This window comes from Pomacea canaliculata, linkage group LG12 (assembly GCF_003073045.1).
Source record: "Pomacea canaliculata isolate SZHN2017 linkage group LG12, ASM307304v1, whole genome shotgun sequence".
Lineage (NCBI taxonomy): Eukaryota > Metazoa > Mollusca > Gastropoda > Architaenioglossa > Ampullariidae > Pomacea > Pomacea canaliculata.
The window spans coordinates 15,654,306-15,678,179 of NC_037601.1; the positions used below are offsets into that span (position 1 = coordinate 15,654,306).

A 23,874-nucleotide genomic window follows, 5' to 3' on the forward strand; every position below is an offset into this window, starting at 1 on the left:
ACGAAAAAAAAAAAGTCAATCCATGCTTACCTAAGTTGGAAGATGTTCTGAATTATTTTCCTTTTTCCCACCTTCCTCCCACCCACCACCACCACCTCACCCTACACGTGGTGTACACTTACAGCGCATTTTGTGCAAGGAAGGGATTGGTTTAAATTAGTTATAGACGTTGCTGGAAGCCTATGACCATTGTAATCGTCTGTCTACCTGCTGCACAGCCAAGGGAAGGAGTAAAGGAAGCGCGTGCACGATTTCGGAGTTACGCTTGATTGAAGCCTCGCACTGCTGCTGTAAGAGCTCGCCAAGGAACTCCCAAGCGCAAGTCGTCCTCTCCATCCTCACGGTGCCACCCTCCCGGCCATCCTCCCAGTGCAGACGGGGAAGGAACCGTTAAGCCTGATGTCCAGCAAGTGACCTCGGCATGACCTTGTGTTGCGATCGAAGCTGGAAGCTGCATCGATCACTTCCGTCCCCACCCCCTCTCAAAGTCCTTCCCCTCTCTCTCACTCCCTCCCCCTCCTTTCTTTCTGCGCCTCCGGTTCTGGTGTGACGACGACCCTGCAGCAGCCACGCCGTCCTTGCTGGTCTTGTGACGGTCAAGGTCGGAATCCCCCTCACCCCACCTTAACCCTCCCCCTCCTCCTCCTCCAACACGAAACGGGATCTCGTGCAACACGGGTCACGTAAAACATTGATCCCTCGTAGCAGCCCTCATCAGCGACTCTCTCTGTCCGGTGGGCGTGTCAGCGAACTCGTCAACTTATGAATGATTTCAAAGATCGATTGGTTGGGTGCTGTCGCGCGTGAAGTGCACGTGAGTGCACATGTTTGTTAGCGAAACGGAACAGGAAGATACCCCCCCTCTCCCCCTGGTGCTGCATGTGGGCTTCCGTTTGTGAGTAACAAGGAAGGGTGGAAGGTGTGGTGGTGGTGGTAGCTCTAATGATGGAGCAGTACTGAGGCGGGGTGTGTTGTGGTTCTGTTGGTTGAATACTGGACAATGGCATCCTGTACTGTTATCCTCGGATATATTCATAGAAAATTTTACACTTTGCCAAACTCATACGCATCATTGGTTTGTTCTCTCCCCGGGCAATGTGATCTTGGAATAAATGTATCAATCTCTCTTTTACTCTGGCCTTGTGGTTCACACCCATCGCAAAATGATCGCAACTTCCCTTTCATCTCTCCGCTCTGTCTTTAGCAACTTTAACCTCCTTCCCATCCCCTCAACATTCATTCTCACCATCCTTTCCCTCCTGTGTAAAAGGACACGTGACAACATAGACATCGATGCCACTCACGATGCAACAATAATTAAGGACTCAGGCGCTGGTCTAAATCCTCGCTCATTCTCACACATTCTGTCTCTGTGGCTCTCTCTCTCTTACTCCTACACACTCTCATTAACTCCCTCACTCCTCATACATTCACTCGCTGAGGGAAGGAGACAATAAATCGATTGTTTGCTATCACTACTTCCCCCAAAAGACTTCAGACAGCAGATGCTAACTCCATTTCCTGGATCATTAGCATGGGTCGCTCCTCCTCAGTTTTGTTTTTAACCTTTTGCTGGACATGAACGGACAAAAGTCAAAAACAAACCCACTTATTCAACTAATTTCTTAATTTAAAAAAGAAAACAAATAATAGAAAAGTTTAAAAAAATAAAACGAAAGAGAATATGCAAAGGCACAGAAAAATCGAATCTTACTTTAAAGGCTTATACTTTAAAGAATACTCATATATATATATGCTGTAGGCATAACTATATTCATAACTGATTCAAATAGAAATTATTGAAATTACTATACATAAGTGTAGATCATAGTTTTTGGTAGACATATTATTTGCTTTTTGCACAATTTGAATTTTGGACTCGGACAGCTAGAGTTGCTGTTCCCCCTATTCTTCCCGCAGTTCTTTCCCTTGGCCAATGAAGATGCTGTCTGCATTTTTCAGTATATTACAAATTAATCACGGTAATACGCATTTGGAATAAAATAATTGTGAGTGACTTGATCGTGATTTATTTATTTAAGATCGTCCAGGTTCAGCTTAAAGATTTATCAGTTTTGTTTAGAACGGCAAGTGAATAGCGCTCACGCGCTGCCGATGAAACATTATCCCCGCATTCATGGATTCATCCATACTTCCATCCGTCCGTGCAACCAGCCAGCCAGAACTAAAGCCTGTTTTGTGCACTCATCCTGTCCTAGCCTTCCTCCCTTCGCAGACTTCACATGACTAGGAGCACAGAGAAAGGTGTTTGCCTGGTAGCAGCGACCCATTGTTGGCCGAGGCTGCGCCAAACCTTTCTCCAAACAATACTTAGTTGGCGCCATGTTTTGCTTCAAGGCGTCGTGTTTTCAGTATTCTACCTCGTATTTATCCTCGCTCCACCAAGGTTATCGTTTCTCTCGGGGCAGGAATTTCAGCACTAGAAGAATGCCAGCCATTCTCCACTCCACCCTCCGTGCTATCGGACTGCAACGGGTCATCAGTCGTTGTGAACAGGTAGCAGACGTTGAAGGCGCCATTCCGATATAACATGCTCAAATATATATATTCACACACGACAGGCAGGTCCTGCTGCATCTCTCATCCATTAAAAAAAAATTAGATGAAAGAGAAAAGTGAGTCATACATTTTTCTTAATTATTATGTCTCGACCGCTATGCTTGCAGTATCTAGAGGCGCTTCCAAGAACGTTAAACATCACTTTTTATTTTTTAGTTTCATCTGAGAGAATTCTTTTTCAGAACCAGACCAGCCATTCACTGGTTATGTGAAAACGATGTTGTTTGTTGCCAACTGCTTGGGTTAGAGTGATTTTTTACAACCTTATGTTGGAGGGAACGACAAAGCAAGGGAGAGAGGCTGGCAGAGGTACAGAGATAGACAAAGGATAAATCTTTATTTACGAGAGTAGCAGAATAAACAAAAGCTATTGTTTTTTGTTTGTTTTTGTTTGTTTTTTTGGTTTGTCTGTTTTTGTTTTTATTTTGTTTTGTTTTTGGTTTTGTTTTCATGTTACCCTCAAGCTACATAGAAGAAAGAGTCTGAGATACACAAAGACAGACAGAGAGAGAGAAGGGGTCCATTAGAAGAAGAAGAAAAACAGACCTGAATGACTTTCGAAAACATCTGAAAACAACGGCACATGTGGAAAATAAAAGTTGGGAATAAGGAATTCATTTTCTACACCGACATCTGCACGAACATGTGTATTTAATTCTCCCTGCAATTTCGCCTGCACGTTTCTTCCCGTTTATATATTCTTCCAGGTATAATTATGGATGTATTCACCTCTTATATGTTCATCCAGGTCTAATTTTGTTTGTAATCGTCCAGATCATATATTCTTTCGTGAATGCATTCTCGTTGCATTCTTTCTGTCTGAGGCATACATTTTCCCCTTGTACATGTAAGTTATGCATTCTTTCTGGTGTATACCGGCATACATATGCACTCTTCGTAGTATGTATGTATGCCTGGTGTGTGTACAATATATATTCTTCCAATCCATGTACTTTATTATGTTTATTGATGAGTATACTCTTCAAAGTGTATGTAGCACATTATTTATTTCATCCCGATGTTAGAAAACACAGAAGTGGAGGGCGCGGAGGGCCACACGCATTCTGCAGACATGAGCCACATGCTTGCTGTGAGCGCAGGTGGAGTTCAAATCCTGCAACAGGTCCTGGCATTGTCTTCCAGCAGCAATAAACAAAGGCCCGAAGCACAGAATGTACTGACTGTGCTTTCATTTCCCGCTGGTCCAGGCTAATTTGATGCTGGGTCCAGCTGCTGGCCGAACTCTGCTCAGCAAGACTTCCATCGGAGGGGCGTCCCTGGCCACCTCCAGTACTAACCAAACAGCCAAGTTTGATTGCGATTTAATTCTACCTGACCCTCTAATGAGGCAGGATGACGAAACTGTTAATAAACTACTATTGAGCTACAGGGATGGTCTCCACGGTACACTACAATCAAAAGTGGATTTGACTGGGGGCATCTTGGTTTGCCATGATCATTTTGGGTGAACCCTGAACTGAACCCTGTAGTTCTCTAGGAAGGCATTCCAGCCTCGTGTGGCTGCAAAGGAAAGATGTCTTGTCGCATTTTCTAGTGGCTTGTTTATAAAGGGAGGAATCATAAATCTGTATCTACTTCGTTAAGCATGGGCGTGCTGCAAACCAAGCGAGCTGCAGCAAAAATAATCTCGGCTAAACTGAGCAACAATAGGCCGAGAGTTCAGAAACTATTTTTTTCTTATTTAGAGACCAGAATAAGAGAAGACAAATTTAGTCCTGAGATGTCTCATTCACTGCCGAATGTCTCATTTTCTCCAATAGCTTACAGAATTCCGAGGTTTTGTACCTTTCTTCCTACTTTACCTTGTTGAGGCCGGGTGTTTGTTTTTCTTAATCACGGCGAATTGCGGAAAGTGGTTTCAGATGTCATCGTGTCCTGATTAGAATATCAGTGAGACTGAAGGTGAAGAGTCAGGGTCAGGTATTTGACATTAGTCTAGACCCAGTGACTCAGGGTGGAAGAGGCTGGAATGGTTGCTAGGGGACAAAGGAGATAAAGGATAATGGACATTATCTCTACATGGCTGCGGGGATGGTAAGTCGTTAAAAAAAAACTCAAAGATAAAGTACCAGCAAATGATTTGTCCTCGACGGAGATGCTGCAGAGGAATTGGGGGACGGCAAATCAGGCACGACAAACCTCCGAAAAGTCGGTAAATGGAGAGATGCAGGAGGGATTCCGACAGGTGCGAAAGTGAAAGGAGAGCCACTATCGTGTCAGGGTTGTTTGTTCCTCGCAGACTGGCCGGCAGGTGTGAAGACTGCATCAAAGACCTTACAGACTTCATGTAGTCCCTTCATTTTTGGACTGCAAGGACCTGGGACCTTGTGAAGACAGCCTTGACAAACCTGGAGAGAAACAGAAACAGGCGTCCTCACACACGCTATCACCCATAGGCACGCATGCACACACACAAATCCCTTGCATAAATACAAAATACACACACACACTAAGCACACTCGTATACACACAGAACATGCAAGCACGCGAGCACACAAACAAACAATTCAGAGAGAGAGCAGGGATGGGGTAGGGAGTTGAAGCAGAGGTCAGCTCGTGCGTCCATCCCCACCCCGTCATTTTTAAGTTCAGCACGTGCAAGATTATTGACTCAGAATTAAGTTGTTTTTGTTGCTGCGTGTCTGAAGTAATGAAAGCAATCTCTTTCTCATATAGACGATGCACTTTTTGAGGGTGAAGGCATTTAAAGTTTTTATTTTGTTTGCTTTCCTTCGACCAACTTGAGAGACGTCCTCTCTCTTTCCCTCCTTCCTTCATGTGATTGTCAGTCAACTGGTTTCGTCTCCTTACTTATTATTTCTGTTTTTATTTGTCGGCTGATAGACAAAAGTGTCATCTTTTAATCATTAATTAGCTGTTATACAGTTTTTCAATTTTTGTTTAATTTCGCATGCTTTAAAGTCCCTTTGATGGTTGGATAACCTTGAGGACTACAATTCAGCAAAATGATCTTTCTTTCCTTCTTAGGTTGTTACTGTTCTGGGATACCGAGAAGGCCCCATACTTTATTCCTTTATGTGCCGAACTTCTGTCACTTATTCCCACAACTGTTTACCTTGCTGTGTATGCATTTCATTTCTACGTTTATTGAGAAGGGTCGATGATAGCATAAACAATAAAGGAAGTGGAGTTCAGTTCTCCTTCCTCTCTGGGATGGTGGTGAAAGTCAGACAAGCGGGAAGAGGGAAATAGAGCAGCAAACGTCTCCCGTTTATAACTTCCAATTTTATTCGTCTTCTTGCAAACACTCCATCGTTTGGCCTCTAGGGACAAGTGAGAGCAGAAGTGTGAATAAAAGGCTTCGCAGCCGGCCTTCTCCATCCGCCCATCCCCTCCCACTGTCAATTCCACGTTTCCTTCTTCAGGCTTCCACTCGCAGAGTTCCGATTGTTCCTGACAGCCCATCCCAGACAAAGGCTGACAAGCCGCCATCAGCGGCACCATGATGCGCAAGGGGTCACGGGGTCAGCTTCTGACCGTCTGGACACTGTGATTCTCTAATAACGAGGAAGACAATAGACCATGTAATAAGCGTGTTGGCAGCGTTGCCAATGGCAACCCAGCATGAAAGCAGATGTGCACTCGCGGCATGTCGAGGTCGGCCGGCTGGGAGGGCGGTGCCAGTGATGTACTGGTGAGAGGTCGGGAATGGAGGAGGCTGGCAGAATGGTCTTCTAGAAAGGTTTTACGAGTGCTTTAGTATTAAAATCTTCTTAGTGTGTGTATGTGAAAGAATAAATTAAAGAAGAAAAGAAATTCTGAGATTTGGGGGAGGAGAAATACATTTTCGCATCATGGTTGACTAAGGGAACGCAAGGCAAACCTTCCTCTTGTCGTTCGTCAGGCCATCAAGCTGTAAACAGCAACAGCTGTAGCTTTGCCATGATCAGTTTTGTTGCACATTACAGATGCATCATCTTCTGAGTTCATCCCACTTTTCCCAAGTTTCTGACATAAAACGCCTGCGCTCCGGTAACAAGCTCCTGAACAAAACCCAGTTACAAAGAACATTGGCACTGAATGACAGGTTACCACTGGATGAAAGTGTAACACACGACTGGATGATGAAACTGGAACACATTACAGCTGGATAAAAAGTCTGGAAGCATGGAACTGTAACATTTTAAGTGAATCTGAGCAGATTTTTCATTCGTAGGCGCTGTGTGGTATTTCTCACATCCACAACCAATCTACTCTGTCTTCTCTCTTATAACCAGTAACCTTTTTCTCTCTATTCTTTTCCACAGGCAGAATATTTTCTTCTGTTTTCTCAGTTCCGTTGCGAATATCTCTCTCTCTCTCTGTCTCTTTTGTCCCACGATCACCACGCCTGCTCCATAATTATAAACAACTATTATCTGCCAATTCTCCTGCGACATTTTCTCGGTTTACACAAGAAAAAGGATGCATGCCAAAACTGCTGACACTAGCATCCTATTCCATCCCACTTTTCCACGCCCCCAAACCCCTTTCTTGCCTAAACAAATTTAAACCAACATGATATTAGCTTGTCACAGAGGCTGTGGAGGAGGTGCAGCAAAGAAAATGGAGAGACCAAGGCAAGTCCATGGAATGGCGGGTCTCCCAGCTCGTCCTTTTGTCCTTTGCAAGAGGAATTTCAAATATTGATTGCAGCCTCCGTCAGGTCCTCGTGCGTGGGCGACCTGTGAGATCAATATTGTCTTCCTGCGACCAAAGGTAGACAAAGACATCGGGGACACACACACACGAGGCGAGTCTTCTGCCAGATGATGGATGTATTGCAAAGGTTTCGACTTTTAGCGAGGGTAGAGGACACCCACGACCAAAGTGTATGCCAAAGGGTTGATGATGGATACATCGAACACCTGTTCCAACAAATAATTCAGTGAATAAATACAAAACTGTGTGTTTGTGTCCTTACAAAATGTTGCCAAATGTCAAATTAGTTGATTGTTCTTCCATTTCTAAACATTTATTAATTTATTCACAAAGCGATAAAGGTGAAAAGTATTGAATATTCTAGGATGGGTTTAGTATGTATGAATAGGAGTATGGTAGTTCTCTCTTTGGTTGACAGCTTTTAAATATTGTTTGTGTATAGTCCTGTTTGTATTTCATTCAGCTGTATTTTTCTTTCCTTAGCTGTAGGTTCTTATTTATTCATGTGATCTCTTTTTCTAAATTTTCTTATGTGTCCTGGTTTCTACATCTACTTGTTTGTCTCTCATTGACATTCACTCTGTGTGTGTGCTCGCGCGCAACATAATGTTCTTTTCTTCATAAATTAGGGAATCTTAACTATTTCTTTTGTCCGAAGTCTGCGAGAGAAGAATAATCCTCTTATGTATTTACCAGACTAAGGTCCTTTTTTCTGAAAAAAAGAGAGAGAATGAATGGAATAAAGAACGAGACTAATTGATTAATTATTTATTAGTCACACACCAGTGTGCATACATGCACGTGCACTGCCGAAGCAAGCCGTTACGCTTCAATGCACTCATTGCTCACGTTAGCACGCGCGGCGTTGCGCCGTCAACCTGATGCCGTGTGGTCACGTGACTGGGGAACTCGCGAGCGCGCATGCGCATGACTTGCCATGTGACTGACTACTCGCGCGAATAAGGATGAATTGCGCACCGTGAGATCGGGTAGAAATCAGGGTGCAAGAGCCTCGAGAGCCCCGTCACTGAAACACAAGCTGGTCCAGCAAGAAGGACAGAAGTTCTGAGTGTCTCTGGTCGGAAAGGACAAGCTTCATGTTTCTAAAATTATAAAGTGGGTCCCATAACGATGGAATGTTGTTTTACTCTTGGAACTGTAGTTATGGTGCATTAATATAACGCCAGGCCTGACGAGAGGGGGGGGGACAGGGGGTCTGGTGTATGTCAAGGGGGCCCGGCCTTGGTCAGTGGATTTTTTTTTCTTCTTCTCCTTTTCTTTTTCTTTTAAAGAAAGGTCTAAGGACAGAACACCCAAGCATTACACATGCAGAAGTTGAGTTGAGTGTAGATATTGAGATTCGAATTGTAAACATACATTATATACTGGGCGATTACAAGTAGATGTATAACGCCCTGGGGTAAAATAACACGAAGTAGTGCCTTCAGGGTCTGGACGTTGTCTTAAATCTTCGGAAACAAACCGTTTGGCCCTGATAAAACCTCTTACTCTCTCTTCTTAACTACGACCCCTTGGTTCTTTGGGTGTCATCCATCGCATCAAGACTACCTAAAGTTTTCCATCAAATAACTACACCATCATACACCAACTGATGGGACCGTATCTGTGAGAACTTCCTCTCTTCCACGAACATCACGTGGTACCAGCCTACTGCCGGGTCTGTATGTCGTTCGACCGGACCGGATGATGGCATCCATCGTCTGAGAATACATCACAGCTCTGTGGGTCCATAGAATGGACACTGTAGCACTGACCAATCCCCCAGGGGTAGAAGACGTGTGACACCGTGCAAGTTACAAGGCTAGTTTATTATAGTCAGCTGATACATAAACACTATGGATGCGGAGAGAGGTCCGAGGACAAAGGTCACACTGCCAGATTGCAGTAGCACAACAAACAGCGAGAGAGTTGTTGATTTTAAAAAGGTTTCCATTAAAGGCGATTTTGCACTGTGGGGAATGGCGGTCTGGGGGAATATGGAGAGTGGAGGATGGGCCGGGCGAGGAGGAGGAGGGGTTTGGGGAGGTGTGGGAGGAAGGTCGCTGCTCTGTGTGAAACCGATGGTGTTGTTTACTGTTGCTGGTGTCCTCTTTTCCTTTTGTTGTCTCTTGTTCTTGACGGTCTCGGAGCCCTGCCGTCTGCAGTGGTGGTGCGCTGTAATGGTTGCCAGAACCCTCATGTTGCCCTGTTCTCGACTTCCATTTAGTTTTAGGTATATATAGTTTTACTGGTGTAAGGACCTTCTGTTTGTTTCAGTTTTTTAAAATATTGTTTTAGCATTTATAAACCTGGTATTTGTACTGTTTGCTACCTTCTTTACCGTTTGTGTATAGCTTATTTTCTTTTTGAAGGGTTTTAGACCTTTATTAGATTATACGTATCTTATGTTGGTTATAGTTCTGGTGGATGAACGAAGGAACCCCATATTTCCTATAGTCTGTTTCCAAAACAAACAAACTGTCAATTCATTATATGGTTATGCTAGGTCAGCAGTATCAATAATTCATTTATAGAAAAGTTGAAAGTGTTTGTTTTGATTTTTATCGTTTTTAAAGGAGATGTTATCCACTTTCTCCTTTATATGAATCTTGAATTAGGATGGGTAGCCATCATTATTGCTGCTGTGAAGGTGATGCCCGTCTCCACTATCTAGCTGCCTTATCTTCCCCAGCCCTCCACAGGGTCCGGTACCACTCCACAGCTTGGTCAACATTGGATAATAAAAATATTCTTGTCACACACTTACAGAACTTGATCATGTGCGCGCCATCGGGCTCTGGAGTCGCCGTCTGACCACAAGGCCATAGTCTCCACCTCCCGACCTCTGTAACAGTCTACAGGCCTGCAACAACTTCTGGAAGTAAAGGTCATCTACCGTGCAAGGTCAGGGTCAGCTAGGACCCTCCCAGTACGGCTTTTTATTGTCATTATTGGTCAGTCATTATTGATGACCATCTTCGATCGTCCTGCGCTGCGGCGGGCAACCTCCTTCCCTGCTCCGTCAGGGCTTTGTCTGGGATGTAGTCGTGGGTTGGCTTTCTTTGTGGCACGCCGAGTGGGATACACTGTAGTGAAGTTCATTTGGACACACACGCTTCTTTTTAGTCAGGTGCAGATATAAAAACATACACAGACATGTAAGTACACGTTTGTACACGCACAGACCCACACACAGCAAACATACGCATGCACTTACGAAGATATGTTCAAGCGCATGCAGATAAACTTGAATGTATAAACACACATACATGTAAATAATCATATACATACACATATCCTTATAGAAACATATACATATGCACACACATATTTCAAACACACACACCCACGCACCTAATATCAAAATAGAATACATACATACATCTACAATATTTACATATAAGGACATGCACATGACACACACGTACACATTGAAATATTTAAAAATACACATGTGTTTACAGTAGGTACACACATACATGTGCATAAACATTTATTACCATTTATTGATGATGATTTGTAGAGCGCACTTCCTTGTGTGGGGATGAACTCAGTGTAGTAGCAATGCAGTCGGAGATGGATACAAGTGATGTGTGGATGCACGCCCCCGTCCCCCAACATTTTGTTAAAAAAAAACAGTTGGATTGTGACTGTCTTCCAATTTCCATTATCCTCTGGAAAAAAGAAATAGGACAGGATAGCACAGTGGGAAATGAGAAAAAGCTAGTCTGTGCTAACTGCCATCGACCGTCCGGGTGCCTTCAGTCCCACCAGTCGGGTGGGCGGCTCCGAGTCTCGTGGGTCCGATAGACAACTGGCCAACAGTTCTAAACAGTTGTTTTCGCTGGCAGCGCACGAACCGTGTGTAGCATAAACTTCTATAATCTCCAACCCTAAATTAATGATAAATTAGTTTTTAGAAAAGTGCATGTAATCAAAGTGATTTTTCATATGCAAAGGTGTGCTGACATTTTCAGGTTATCATAGCATCCATCATGGAGGACTTGGTGGTGAAGAGCTTTAAAAGGGCTGGTCCTGGAAATCAGGATTGGGTATTCAAAGATTGTATTATTTAAACACTAGAAAAAGCTGGTATCTATTGTATTTATTGTTAGGGGAATAGGGTTTTAATAATTAAGTTTTAGCAAAAAGCAGCTTTTTTGTGAATGAAACATTCATAATTTATAATCGATTTTCTCAGTGGTCTGAATGAAATAGAATATAATGCTAAAGATAACAATACAAAGATTGGTGGTTTATTTTTTTAAATCTCTGTGGCTGTGTAAAAGTTCATCAACTACATCAGGGGTGTGCAATTAATTTTCCCAAGGGGCCGCATGAGAAATTGGGATGGTTTTAGAGGGCTGGATTAATATAGTTAACTCAGATTTTTATTTCCTTCTTTCATTCATTCTTTCTTCTTCTCTGCTATTGCTTAATGACAACTCCTTGAAATTCCCTAAGTAATTTGCTTGAATTGCTTTTATTAATTACCATTTTGCAAATAAAAAAAATCATTCAAATTGAATTTGATAGTTTCTTTAATGAACACCAGTCCAACATATTAATTGCAAAATATCTCTAAAAGAAAACCTGCAAATTCATGCTCTAAAAACTAGAACTGGGAATGTCACATTTTTATCATAAAAGTCAAACAAACAAAACAAAACAATGTATCTGCTGAAAATAGTTTCATTCTTTGAACACAGCAAATATAAATTTCTCAATTAACTCAGAATAAGAAATTCTTACAAGCAGATGTAAATTATTCAGTCATTTGGAGTAATTTATCCTCCACTAGTAAAACAGTGCCCATGAAATAAATGTAAATCACTATATCTAAAACCCACTGTATTAGATACTTTAAATAAAAAGTAATACTTTCTGTTTCAACAAATGCTATAGGGAGAACTTTATTTTGCACAAAACAAATAATTTGAAAAAGAAATAAAGACAAAACAATCCACAAGAAAATAAATACAAGGAAAATTCAACAATAGGAAAACCAAGAAGAGTGCCTCAATGTCTACAACATAAATTATTATTTGCCCCCTTCAACTCTCTGACTTCCTTTACATCAATTACTATTTTCTTCTCCCCCACACACACAACCCCAGCTCCCATTCCTTAATTTTAGCACATTAGCTGTGATTAAATAATACAAAAATGTTGAATATACCTGTATATGTCAATATGATAACATACTTTAAACAGCTGCAAATTTTAATCATTGATGAATTTCTTACAGCCAGGTGATACCTGTATCTGATGGAGGACAAGTCCTTTAAAGCAGCTTACACACACTCCAAAGGTAAGGTTTAACATCTCTCATCTAAGTAGCTTGTTATATGCAGTTTCAAATACTCTGCTCTCAAGTAGTCTCTTGAAGTGAACTGAAGAGGCTTAGGATCACAGTGAATCACAATGTCATATTTTAAACCAAAGAAATGACCTGAAACAGCTTTACACAAACTGCACTGGTGAGGTGTAACACAGCAACAAATGAGCATGTGTTGTTTAAAATTGAATGACCCAATCCCAGCATACCTAGCATGCACGGATAACAGCAAAGACCATCATAGGTCATCATCTGTGTTTTTAAAGTAGATGAATACCTAAAAGCAACTTTACACACAATGCACTTGACACATCACTGTAGATTAGCATGTGCATTTTCTAAGCAGGTGAGGACCTGAAATAAGCTTTAGACAAATCAGACTGGTGAGGTTTAGAATCATTGTGACTCACCTTGTGTCTTTTGAAAGTAGATAAGTGTCTAAAAGAAGCTTTACATACACTGCATTGGCAAGATTCAACATAATTATGAATTAGATTGTGTCTTTTCAAACCAATTAAAGAAGTTAAAAGCAGATTAACACACACTTCAACTATGGTAAGATTTGTTATTTCTGTGGACCTGCATATGCTGTTTCAAATGAAATAAACTTTTGAAGGCAATGTAACACACACTGCACTTGTGAGGCTTATCACTGTGAACCTGCACATGCTGTTTCAAAGTATTTGATTTTTTGAAGGCAGCTTTACATATGTTGGACTGGTAAAGTTTCTTGTTACTGTGGATTTGCCTATGTTGTTTCAAATAGGATAATCTTAAATTCTCTTAACAAACCCTGCTCTAGTAAGGCTTCTCATCCCTGTGAACCTGCCTATGTCGTTTCAAATGGTGTAATCTTTTAAATGCAGCTTTACATACACTGCACTGGTGAGGCTTCTCATCCCTGTGAACCAGCCTATGTCGGTTCAAATCGGGTAATCTTTTAAATGCAGCTTTACATACACTGCACTGGTGAGGCTTTTCATCACTGTGAACCAGCCTATGTCGTTTCAAATGGTGTAATCTTTTAAATGCAGCTTTACATACACTGCACTGGTGAGGCTTCTCATCCCTGTGAACCTGCCTATGTCGGTTCAAATCGGGTAATCTTTTAAATGCAGCTTTACACACAGTGCACTGGTGAGGTTTCTCATCCCTGTGAACCTGCCTATGTTGTTTCAAATCAGATAATCTTTTAAATGCAGCTTTACATACACTGCACTGGTGAGGCTTTTCATCACTGTGAACCAGCCTATGTCGTTTCAAATGGTGTAATCTTTTAAATGCAGCTTTACATATACTGCACTGGTGAGGCTTCTCATCCCTGTGAACCTGCCTATGTCGTTTCAAATGGTATAATCTTTTAAATGCAGCTTTACATACACTGCACTGGTGAGGCTTCTCATCCCTGTGAACCTGCCTATGTCGGTTCAAATCGGGTAATCTTTTAAATGCAGCTTTACACACAGTGCACTGGTGAGGTTTCTCATCCCTGTGAACCTGCCTATGTTGTTTCAAATCAGATAATCTTTTAAATGCAGCTTTACATACACTGCACTGGTGAGGCTTTTCATCACTGTGAACCAGCCTATGTCGTTTCAAATGGTGTAATCTTTTAAATGCAGCTTTACATATACTGCACTGGTGAGGCTTCTCATCCCTGTGAACCTGCCTATGTCGTTTCAAATGGTATAATCTTTTAAATGCAGCTTTACATACACTGCACTGGTGAGGCTTCTCCTCCCTGTGAACCCACATATGACTTTTCAAATCAGATAATCTTTTGAAGGCAGCTTTACATGTTCTGCATTTGTGAGGTTTACCAGTGTGGTCCGACATGTGTTTTTTGGGCAAGGATGGAAAATGGAATGAAGACATACACACTTTGCACTTATCAGATTCAATATCACTACTAGGGTGCTGTTTTTCTGACTCAGTACTGAAGCTTGCTTCTGTCACATTTACATTTCTCTCATGCTGAGGACTTTCAGTCACAATATTCGTCGCCTGTGTATTTTTGCATCTAGCAACATCCACATCTTGAAGTTCAGGTGATGATATACATGCTAAAATATCTTTATTTTTCCTGCAATTCCACTCCACTTCCTGTGGTACACTCTGTGCCTTCAAGTGCTCCATTATTGTGGACTGAGTGTGTGATTTTGTCTGCTCTGACTTTACTGCAGAACCAACGCCTTGACCAGAGTGATCCTCATGCTTAACCTCAGAAGTGACTGGTCCTTTTGCATACTGTGTCTTCAGTTCATAAGTATCACCTTGGCAGATCCAATAAAATTCATTATCACTATCAAGTTTAGAAATTGCATCCTGGCCAGGCCATGATCTCTCCATCTTTACTATATGATTATGCTCAGTCATATGTGACCATTCTTTCTTCAGAATGTGACTGTGCTGCTGTTCAATTTTAATGAAAGAAGTAGAATCTTGAGAATTCATCTCCACTTTCAGAACATTCTCACACTTCCAGTTTGTCTGTGCAGTTGGATCAATTTTTATATTATGGAGTTCTTGGCCAAAGATACTGTCATGCTGCATGAAATCATTCTGTAAACATTTTGTCGCATTATAATCAGAGCAAAATGAACTTTCTGCTTTAGGTATTACATTATCACTTAGGTCTTCTTGTGCCTCAGCCATATATTTCGTTTCAGTCTCTATGAGTGTACATGGGACCTGCATCTCGCTCTTCATGGAAAACATATCTTTGTGCTCTCCAAAAATTACTGATTGTATTTATTGTCTTTTGGGTAACAGTACTTTTACACTTACTGTTGACTAACTTTCCATGAAGCTCAAGATCTCAGCTTCATCAACTCTATTCTTTCTAGTGACAATAGAAGACCTCCTGAAGTCTGTTGTAATTTTATCAGACCTGAAACATGACAATTGTATTGATTCAGTTGTCATGGAAATTATAAGCAAATATTTAAAAGCAAGGGAGATTTCACTTAGCCGCTCTCTCTGTTAGAATGAAAGAAAAAAGTTTTTACTGCTGCGGCTTTTTTGAAACACGTATAGGTTCTTACTCAGTAGCAAATTCTGTAAAATTATTGAATTTTACGCTTTTTTTTATATCTAAGATTATTAGGTACTGGCTATACATGTATTGAATAAAACCGTCGCCATCTTTAGTGGGTCGGACAAACTGCTGAAAATCAAGGCATTTAACCTCTCAGAACAGAAACAAGAAAGTAAAATAAATAAATCATGTCTGTCCGTGCTCAGAATTAGAGGAATGAGGCATACCGTGTAGGTGGAACTTGTGGACGTAGAAGTGTAGTCACACCATGAATCCATGTCTCGAGAGTCTAGAAGTTTGAAATCTTGAATTTTGAACACTAAGAACAACAACTCCGTATTTTCTTTTTACGAGAGTTACCGTCCATGTGTTGAAATTTGTATAGAGAGCCGCCTCGATGCGTATCACGTGGTACACAATTTAATGGCCGTGACTGAGGTGTGGAACAAAGAAGTCTCCACGCCATTGTCCGAAGTATTAGAAATAGAACTCTATTTTCCCGACAGTTTGGACAAGAAAATAACTTCGTCTGTACCACAACAATCAGTGTCGTATACGAAGCAAAAATTAAATGCGATCGACATTGCTGGCCTATACGAACTGCCGAAGCACAAATCAAATCAAATAAGACTTTATTGTCTGTCGAGGAGACCCAAAACAGAAATTTTTCTTTTGCTCACAAGGGCAGACATTTAACACACACAGTTAGGAGTAAAGATACATTATCATGGTAGTTTGGATCTCCGTCAAATGGTCAATGAAATTTCAATACTTTATATGTCTTGTATATATATAAATACGTTTGCATTGCAGACTGCAACGAAATGTGTCTGAACTGCAGTTTCTTCGTCCTCCTAGTACTTTGTCAGCTGATACTACTATCTGTTCATTCAGGCAAACAACATCACAAATTGTCATCTATGTTATCTATTGGCCTGTGACAGAAATCCCTGCATTTCATTAATTATTTAGATTGAGCACCTTTTTTCCTTCGACCACGGCGATTTGACGTGCACCAGAAATGAAGATATTGTGGAGGACCTTGCTTTTGCCATAAGCACCTACACGATGAAAGAATTTAAGAATGAGTAGAAATCATCACGGGGCCGAAGCTTTATCTCGCCGCGAGGCCACGAATGGTCGTCAAAGGTCGGCCCAGCCTTCATGTCCAGCGAAGGTGAAGTCGTGTGTCAAGTTTTGGCCCCTCTACCCGGCCGATCCACCCGTAAATGTAGAGACGACCCTCCCCGCCTCTAACTCGCGTGAGGCTCGGTAAAGATGACTGAGGCATGCTTGATGCTGTATGAAATGGAGAGAAATCTTCGCAGTAATAGAATATTTCATGATCAAACTAATTCCATCGATTCATAGGATGATTTAACCCTCTATTAACGATTAAGATTTCGATGTAATGACATCCTGGCGATCGTCGATGACATACAATGAAACTTATTAATTACAAATCGGGGGCGCAATGTCACGCCCACATTGCAAGTGTGTCTTGCTCTTCGTTTTTATGCAACGGATGCCTTTCAGAATATGTGTTTGTGTGGTCTGTGTGTGTGTGGTCTCTGTGTGTGTGTGTGTGCGGGCGTCTCCCAAAGAACGGTTGGCCGCATTACTAACCAAGTCACGATAAACTGAAAATAATACAAACCCTACACAGCCTACATTATTAGTTGGATTTGGTATCACTATTGATGTTCCGATATCTTGATATTTGGGTGATGATGAAATATATTCATTTTTGTACTGTAGGAATTTCATTTTTCTGTCTGCCTGTAAGTTCCAAGCTTTCTTGTGTTCACTGTATGCTTCTGTGTCAGTCTTTATTATGTGGCAAAGCTTGTTCGACGGACCTCGCATACACGGACTCTGTCTTCCATCGTCTGCGTACCACTGACGAGGTGCCGGTCGCGCTGCCCTACCGACGTGTCCCACCGCACCAGCTGAAGGAAGTGCAAGATCATATCAAAGACTTGCTAGACCAGAAAGTGATTGTGGAGAGCCACAATGCATACGCTGCACCCATCGTCATTGTGCGTAAGAAGGACGGCAGTGTGCGCCTATGTGTGGACTACAGACGGCTCAATGAAAAGACAGTCAAGGATGCCTACCCTCTACCGCGCATCCAGGAGTCCTTTGACGCGCTGGTGGGAGCCCAGTACTTTTCAACACTTGACCTTGCCAGCGGCTATCACCAGATGGCGATGCACCCAGATGACAGACACAAAACCGCGTTCCTGACACCCATGGGACTGTTTGAGTATACCAGGATGCCAATGGGTCTGACGTCCGCACCAGCAACCTTCCAGAGGTTAATGCAGACAACCATGTCGGACATTTTATTCTCGTTCCTTCTCGTGTACCTAGACATCTCTTGGTATACTCCAAGACGTTCGACGAACACGTAGAACATCTCGATCGACTCTTGGGGCCCATCGTGGAGACTGTATTAAAACTGCGGCTGGACAAGTGCCAATTCCTCCGGCGAGAGGTGACCTACCTGGGCCACACATTTCCGCGGAAAGTGTCAGTTGTGAAACGGGAAAATTGGAAATAGTTCAGAAATGGCCCTTGCCCAGGTCTGAACTACATTGACATTTTTTTTCCTTCATTGGTGAAGAAGTTTTAGGTTTGAAAGCAGTCCCTGCATGAAATACCTGTTTGAACCACTATGGTAAACATGCCTTCCAAATATTATGTCTGATTGATTATTTGTATTCATATGGAGTGATTTCTAGGAATCAATATGGATATAAGCAAAGACAGTATATTCTATAAAGTCTTTGGTATAAGTTTTTTTTAACTCAACCCAGTCATATTTAAAACTGTTTCAAAGCTCAATATACCACTTAATTATGCTTGGCAAAAAGTTTACCTACACAGTCAGGACCATGTTCGTGTTCCAGTGGACAGTATACTGTTTTGAAGACTTTGTCATCGTAACAAAAAATTATACTTAATAAATAGAAACTGATATAATACTTGTAAAATTCGATTTTCGACTAATACGGCATCTAGGTGTACAGAAAATTCGACTGTGACCCCAATGCTTAAAACACTGAAACACCAGCTTTCTGCCCGTACCGGAAGTCAGTAGCGATTTGTGATGGCGGCTACAGGCCTTTGTGCTGAATGTGCGGTCTGTGAAGTCTGTAGTCTATAGGTCTGTGAAGTCTGTGGTCTGTAGGGTTTGTGAAGTTTGTGGTATGTAGGGTGTATGAAGTCTGTGGTCTGTAGGGTGTATGAAGTCTGTGGTCTGTAGGGTTTGTGAAGTCTGTGGTCTGTAGGGTTTGTGAAGTCTGTGGTCTGTAGGGTGTATGAAGTCTGTGGTCTGTAGGGTTTGTGAAGTCTGTGGTCTGTAGGTTTGTGAAGTCTGTGGTCTGTAGGGTCTGGGAAGTCTGTGGTCTGTAGGGTTTGTGAAGTCTGTGGTCTGTAGGGTGTATGAAGTCTGTGGTCTGTAGGGTTTGTGAAGTCTGTGGTCTGTAGGGTGTATGAAGTCTGTGGTCTATAGGGTTTGTGAAGTCTGTGGTATGTAGGGTGTATGAAGTCTGTGGTCTATAGGGTTTATGAAGTCTGTGGTATGTAGGGTGTATGAAGTCTGTGGTCTATAGGGTTTATGAAGTCTGTGGTATGTAGGGTGTATGAAGTCTGTGGTATGTAGGGTGTATGAAGTCTGTGGTATGTAGGGTGTATGAAGTCTGTGGTCTGTAGGGTTTATGAAGTCTGTGGTATGTAGGGTTTATGAAGTCTGTGGTATGTAGGGTTTGTGAAGTCTGTGGTCTATAGGGTGTATGAAGTCTGTGGTCTGTAGGGTCTGGGAAGTCTGTGAAGTCTGTGGTCTGCAGGGTCAATGTATTAGTTGTGTCGGCAGGTAATCTTATCAAGGGGAGTAGGCCGGAATGATTGGGGGGCTAAACGAGACCACACAGGCGGCGCCAGCGTGCGAGGAAACGCTTGCACGTGAGAGATCACAGACACACGGAATTGGCTCGTTCATGTTCGTGCACACTCACATGTCAACTCCTATGCAAAGCGAGCAGTTATAGATTAACGAGTGGTTTCAAGTTTGGGTATCTGTTAGTTTGTCACATTTCTCTTTCTGTCATGCACCCACACACAATCACACACTCTCTCTCTCTCAGTCTCACAAACATAATCTTTCTTTTCTTTTATGATAATTTTGTACTCATTCTTAACCGCTAAATACACGATAATTTGTCAAACTTCTTTACTTGTACACTTCTTTACTTTTGCACACGTATAAATCATCTCTGTGTTGGTGTCTCTCTCACACACACACTCAGTATCCTCACACACCACCAACACCACCCTACACACACTCTCACTCACTTGCTCTTGCATGTACTTTTAGTAAAAACGAACAAATTAAAAATAATAAAAACTGCAACAAAAGAAATTATGTCGCCAGGTTGAATAACAAGACCGAGAGGGCGATAGCGCAGTACACGAGCACTACCTACCATTCATTCATGGCCGCGATCTGGCCGGTCACAATGGGCAGGATGCACTTACTCTGCCACGTGTGTCCCGACTGCTGCATTCACTGATGTAAACTAAGTGGAGAAATGTTTATCTCCTCCACTCCCACCCTGTGACTCACAGGACACTCACAAATCTCCAAACAATCAAGACTTGGAGTACTTACCCTGTAACGACTGTATGCTGGTGTCTGCCTGGTTCTGTGAGAGAGTGATGGTGCTGTATACATCTCGATGGTTAGACAGATTGATAGTCCACCCAGTTTCATCATTTCCAAGTATCTGGATGCTCTGTTTAGTCCCACCCGTACAGCTCGTTAACTTTATAAGTTAGCATAGAGAGGACTTCACATTCCCCACTGAGCTCTGCAGTTTCATGATGAATACGAGTTTATCTTTTTAAAAGTTAGCATCAGTACATTTTAGACTGAAACATGGACACAGAAACGTACACGGTGATGATAAAAGTATACACTTATCGTGTGATAAACAAAAAATAACGAAGACCATTCACTGATGATCATAACTGTCTTTATGTTTTTTGTCTTGCGATAAAGTTGATTACAATGAGTGATTTGATATGCTGCTTATTTGAGAAATGAGAGCAGTGGGGAAACTACATTAACACTGACAAACAGTTATCGTCGGCTGATGAAATATAGGCAGTCTTTAGACGACCGCGAAGACGTAGGACATGGAGACCGGGGGAGCGGATAGCCGAGCGCTGGCGTCAACTGAGAGGCGCGCCGGTTCGATACCAGTGTAGCGCAGCTCATTTTCCCAGCCGACCCAGCCGGGTATCTAACTCCTAAGAAAGATGGGGAAGGTAAGGAACTGAGGGAGAGGAGATTGGCACCACCTTTACATAAAGCTGACTCCGAGAAAAGTGAGGTCTGTGACACTGTAACACTTCACTCCCTGACGACCCTGTAAAAGTCAAGGGTCAACCTTTACCTATAAATAAAAACTTCTCAGCGTGGTCAGACCTTCTTCCATCTGTGTCTAGTTAAGAACAGGCTTAAGCAGTCTGAATGTATCACTGTCGAGAGAGAAATTATGTGGTAGCTTTGTCGAGAACAGCATAGTGGTTGTGGTTCTTTCCACTTCCATCAACGATAGTATCTGAATGTTCGTCTTGTACAGAAAGACAGAGATTGAGAGGAGAGTAGATAAGGGAAATGTAGGAAGGACTGGATGAAGAAAGCGCAGAAAAATGGGAGGACGAGAACAGAATGAAGAGGAACCTAGAGACACTGGCATCAGACAGGCAACAGAGGGCAGCAGCTGCAGCAGGGAATGAAAAAAAAAAAATGGAGAGGAAACAGTAATACAGGCGTAGATCGTAGTTCATCTTTCATTCCAGCTCTCTGTCATTGTCAGTCCCTTAGTAGTTACACGCACGTGCAGATATATTTGTTATTATGAATGACAAGGACATTACTGACAAAGTCAATAAACTCTGTCCAATCAACTGTCCACCCTGGACTACTGCTACATTCCTGTAGAAAGAGTACCCGACCATTCCTGTCCAGCCACTTCGATCTTCTTTATGTAACAATGTAATTCGATCAACTCTGAGCGATCGCGAGGCTCGAAGGGAGGATCAAGAATGGGGAGGAAGTACGTCTAGCGACTGGCTCTCTGCAGCCCGAGATGGTGGGACGAGGATGCACTCGACATCAGTGCAAAAGGCGCGTGCAACATTTCCTCGGGTCGTCTGCAGTTGATGGCAGACAAATCACATCAGTGGCGGCGGCGGGTATCGAACGGTTGCAGGCAATTCCACGCCTTCCAAGGACGCGCCCTCGGCTGTCCTGTCGAGCATGTGTCGTCTGCCAGACCTGTGGCAAAATGAGCGAGCAATGACTTTGTACCTATATCTATCTATCTATTCCTCTTTGTGCATCAGGTTGCACATAAGGCCTCAACCAGAGTCCGCCACCGATGTCGATCGGCTGAAACCCGCTCTAGGTGACCCCATGTCCAGCCCTTTCCTTTCATCTCCCTTTCACTGTTCTTCTCCAAGTTTCCTTTGGGCGGCCTCGTTTTCTTCGGCCGTCTGGAGTCCATCGTAGGGCGACTCTGGAAAGGTCTGCTGTCTGCTGGCGGAGCACATGTCCAATCCATCGCCAACGCCTTCGTTGAACCTGCGTGGTGATGGACTCGGTTTCACTTCTTCGGTGGAGTTCTTCGTTGGTGATGGTGTTTGGCCAAAAGATGTTAAGTATGCGCCTGAGGCATCTGTTTTGGAAGACGTCAAGCTTGTTACCGATGGTTTTGGTCATCTTTCAAGATTCTGATCCGTAAAGGAGGGTGCTGATCACATTTGACTTGGAAGATTCTCAGCTTGATCTTCTGGCTGATGTTTTTTGCCTTCCATGTGCTCCTGAGTGAGGCAAAGGCCTGACTGGCTTTTGCCAGTCGGGCTCGAATCTCCACCTCCGCATCCCAGTGTTTGACATTTTGGACCCAAGATAGGTGAAACTGTCAACTTCCTCAATCTCTTCTCCATTTAGTTTGATGCTGTCTTGGACTCTGGCGTTCACTCTCATACTGTTAGTCTTTTTTGTGCTGACCTTCAAGCCAAGGTTTCCAGCTGTTTCTGAGAAGGCCTTTGTTTTTTCCTGCATGTCTTGGTGGCGGTGTGACAGCAGGGCAATGTCATCAGCAAAGTCCAAGTCTTCCAGTGCTGTTGTTGCTGTCATAGTCATGGTCCATCTGATCCCTCTCCTCTCACTGTCGGTGGAAGTCTTCATGATCCAGTCCATGGCCAGGATGAAGAGGAACGGCGACAGAATGCAGCCCTGCTTCACCCGGTACTGACGTTGAAGGGGTCTGTGAGCTCCGTGTCACAGACAACCTGGGATTTGAAATCGCTGTACAGCATTGCAATGACCTGAACAAGTTTTGCAGGGACTCCGTAATGCCTCAGGATCTTCCATAAGGACTCGCGGTGGATGCTGTCAAAAGCCTTCTCCAGGTCGATGAAATTGATGTACAGCGGTGTGTTCCATTCGTTGCTCTGCTCCAGAATCTGTCGCAGAATGAAGATGTGTTCGGAGCAGGATCGCCCAGGGCGAAATCCTGCTTGCTGTGGTCGGAGGTCTTTCTCAAGAGTTGCCGTCAGTCTTGACAAAACAATCTTGCTGAAGACCTTGCTGGTGAGGGAAAGAAGTGTTATGCCCCTCCAATTATTGCAGTCTCCAAGATCTCCTTTCTTGGGTAACTTGAAGATGAGCCCTGTCTTCCACGCAACAGGGACCTGCCTGATTCCCAAATTTGCCTGAAGATTTCAGTCAGCTTGGGAGCTGTCACATTCACGTCTGCTTTCAACATCTCTGCTGTTATTCCATCTGCCCCTGGTGCTTTGCCGCTCTTCATTGTCTTGACTGCTGCTGTCACTTCTTCCAGGCTTGGTGGTTCTGTGCAGATGTCAAGGTCTATAGCTGCTGGCTGGATGTCTGCAAGCTGAGGGGGATCTGGTCTGTTCAGAACCGACTCAAAATGTTCCCTCCAGCGCTGTAGTTTTCCTGCCTCTCCTCGACGACATTACCGTTCACGTCTTTCACTGGCACATCACTGTTCTTAAACCCGTTGTTTAGCTGTTTGTTTATCTTGTACAGTGTCTTCAGGTCATTTTTACTTGCTGCATTTTCTGCTTCATCTGCCAGTTTCTCTATGTAATATCTTTTGTCGCTCTTGTCATCCTCTTTACCTCTTTGTTCAGTTTG

At 42.9% G+C, this 23,874-nt stretch overlaps 1 protein-coding gene across 1 annotated transcript; it reads right to left on the minus strand.

Annotated features, from left to right (window-relative positions):
- Nucleotides 1-1,494: 1,494 nt before the first annotated feature.
- Nucleotides 1,495-15,936, minus strand: LOC112577412 (PR domain zinc finger protein 5-like). Its single transcript, XM_025260477.1, has 3 exons — nucleotides 15,866-15,936; nucleotides 14,318-15,491; nucleotides 1,495-1,572 (listed from the first exon to the last, which is right to left on the minus strand). The coding sequence occupies exons 2-3, from the start codon at nucleotides 15,317-15,319 to the stop codon at nucleotides 1,495-1,497; spliced, it is 1,080 nt and encodes a 359-aa protein (XP_025116262.1). The 5' UTR covers nucleotides 15,320-15,491; nucleotides 15,866-15,936.
- Between the last annotated feature and the right edge of the window lie 7,938 nt (nucleotides 15,937-23,874).

Coding starts and splice junctions, on each gene's coding strand:
- LOC112577412 (XM_025260477.1), bottom strand. CDS start 15,319: ATGTTTTCCATGAAGAGCGAGATGCAGGTCCCATGTACACTCATAGAG. Junction 1,573..14,317: donor AGAAGCCTCACCAGTGCAGT/GTATGTAAAGCT, acceptor GTTCATGTCCAG/CAAAAGGTTAAAAACAAAAC.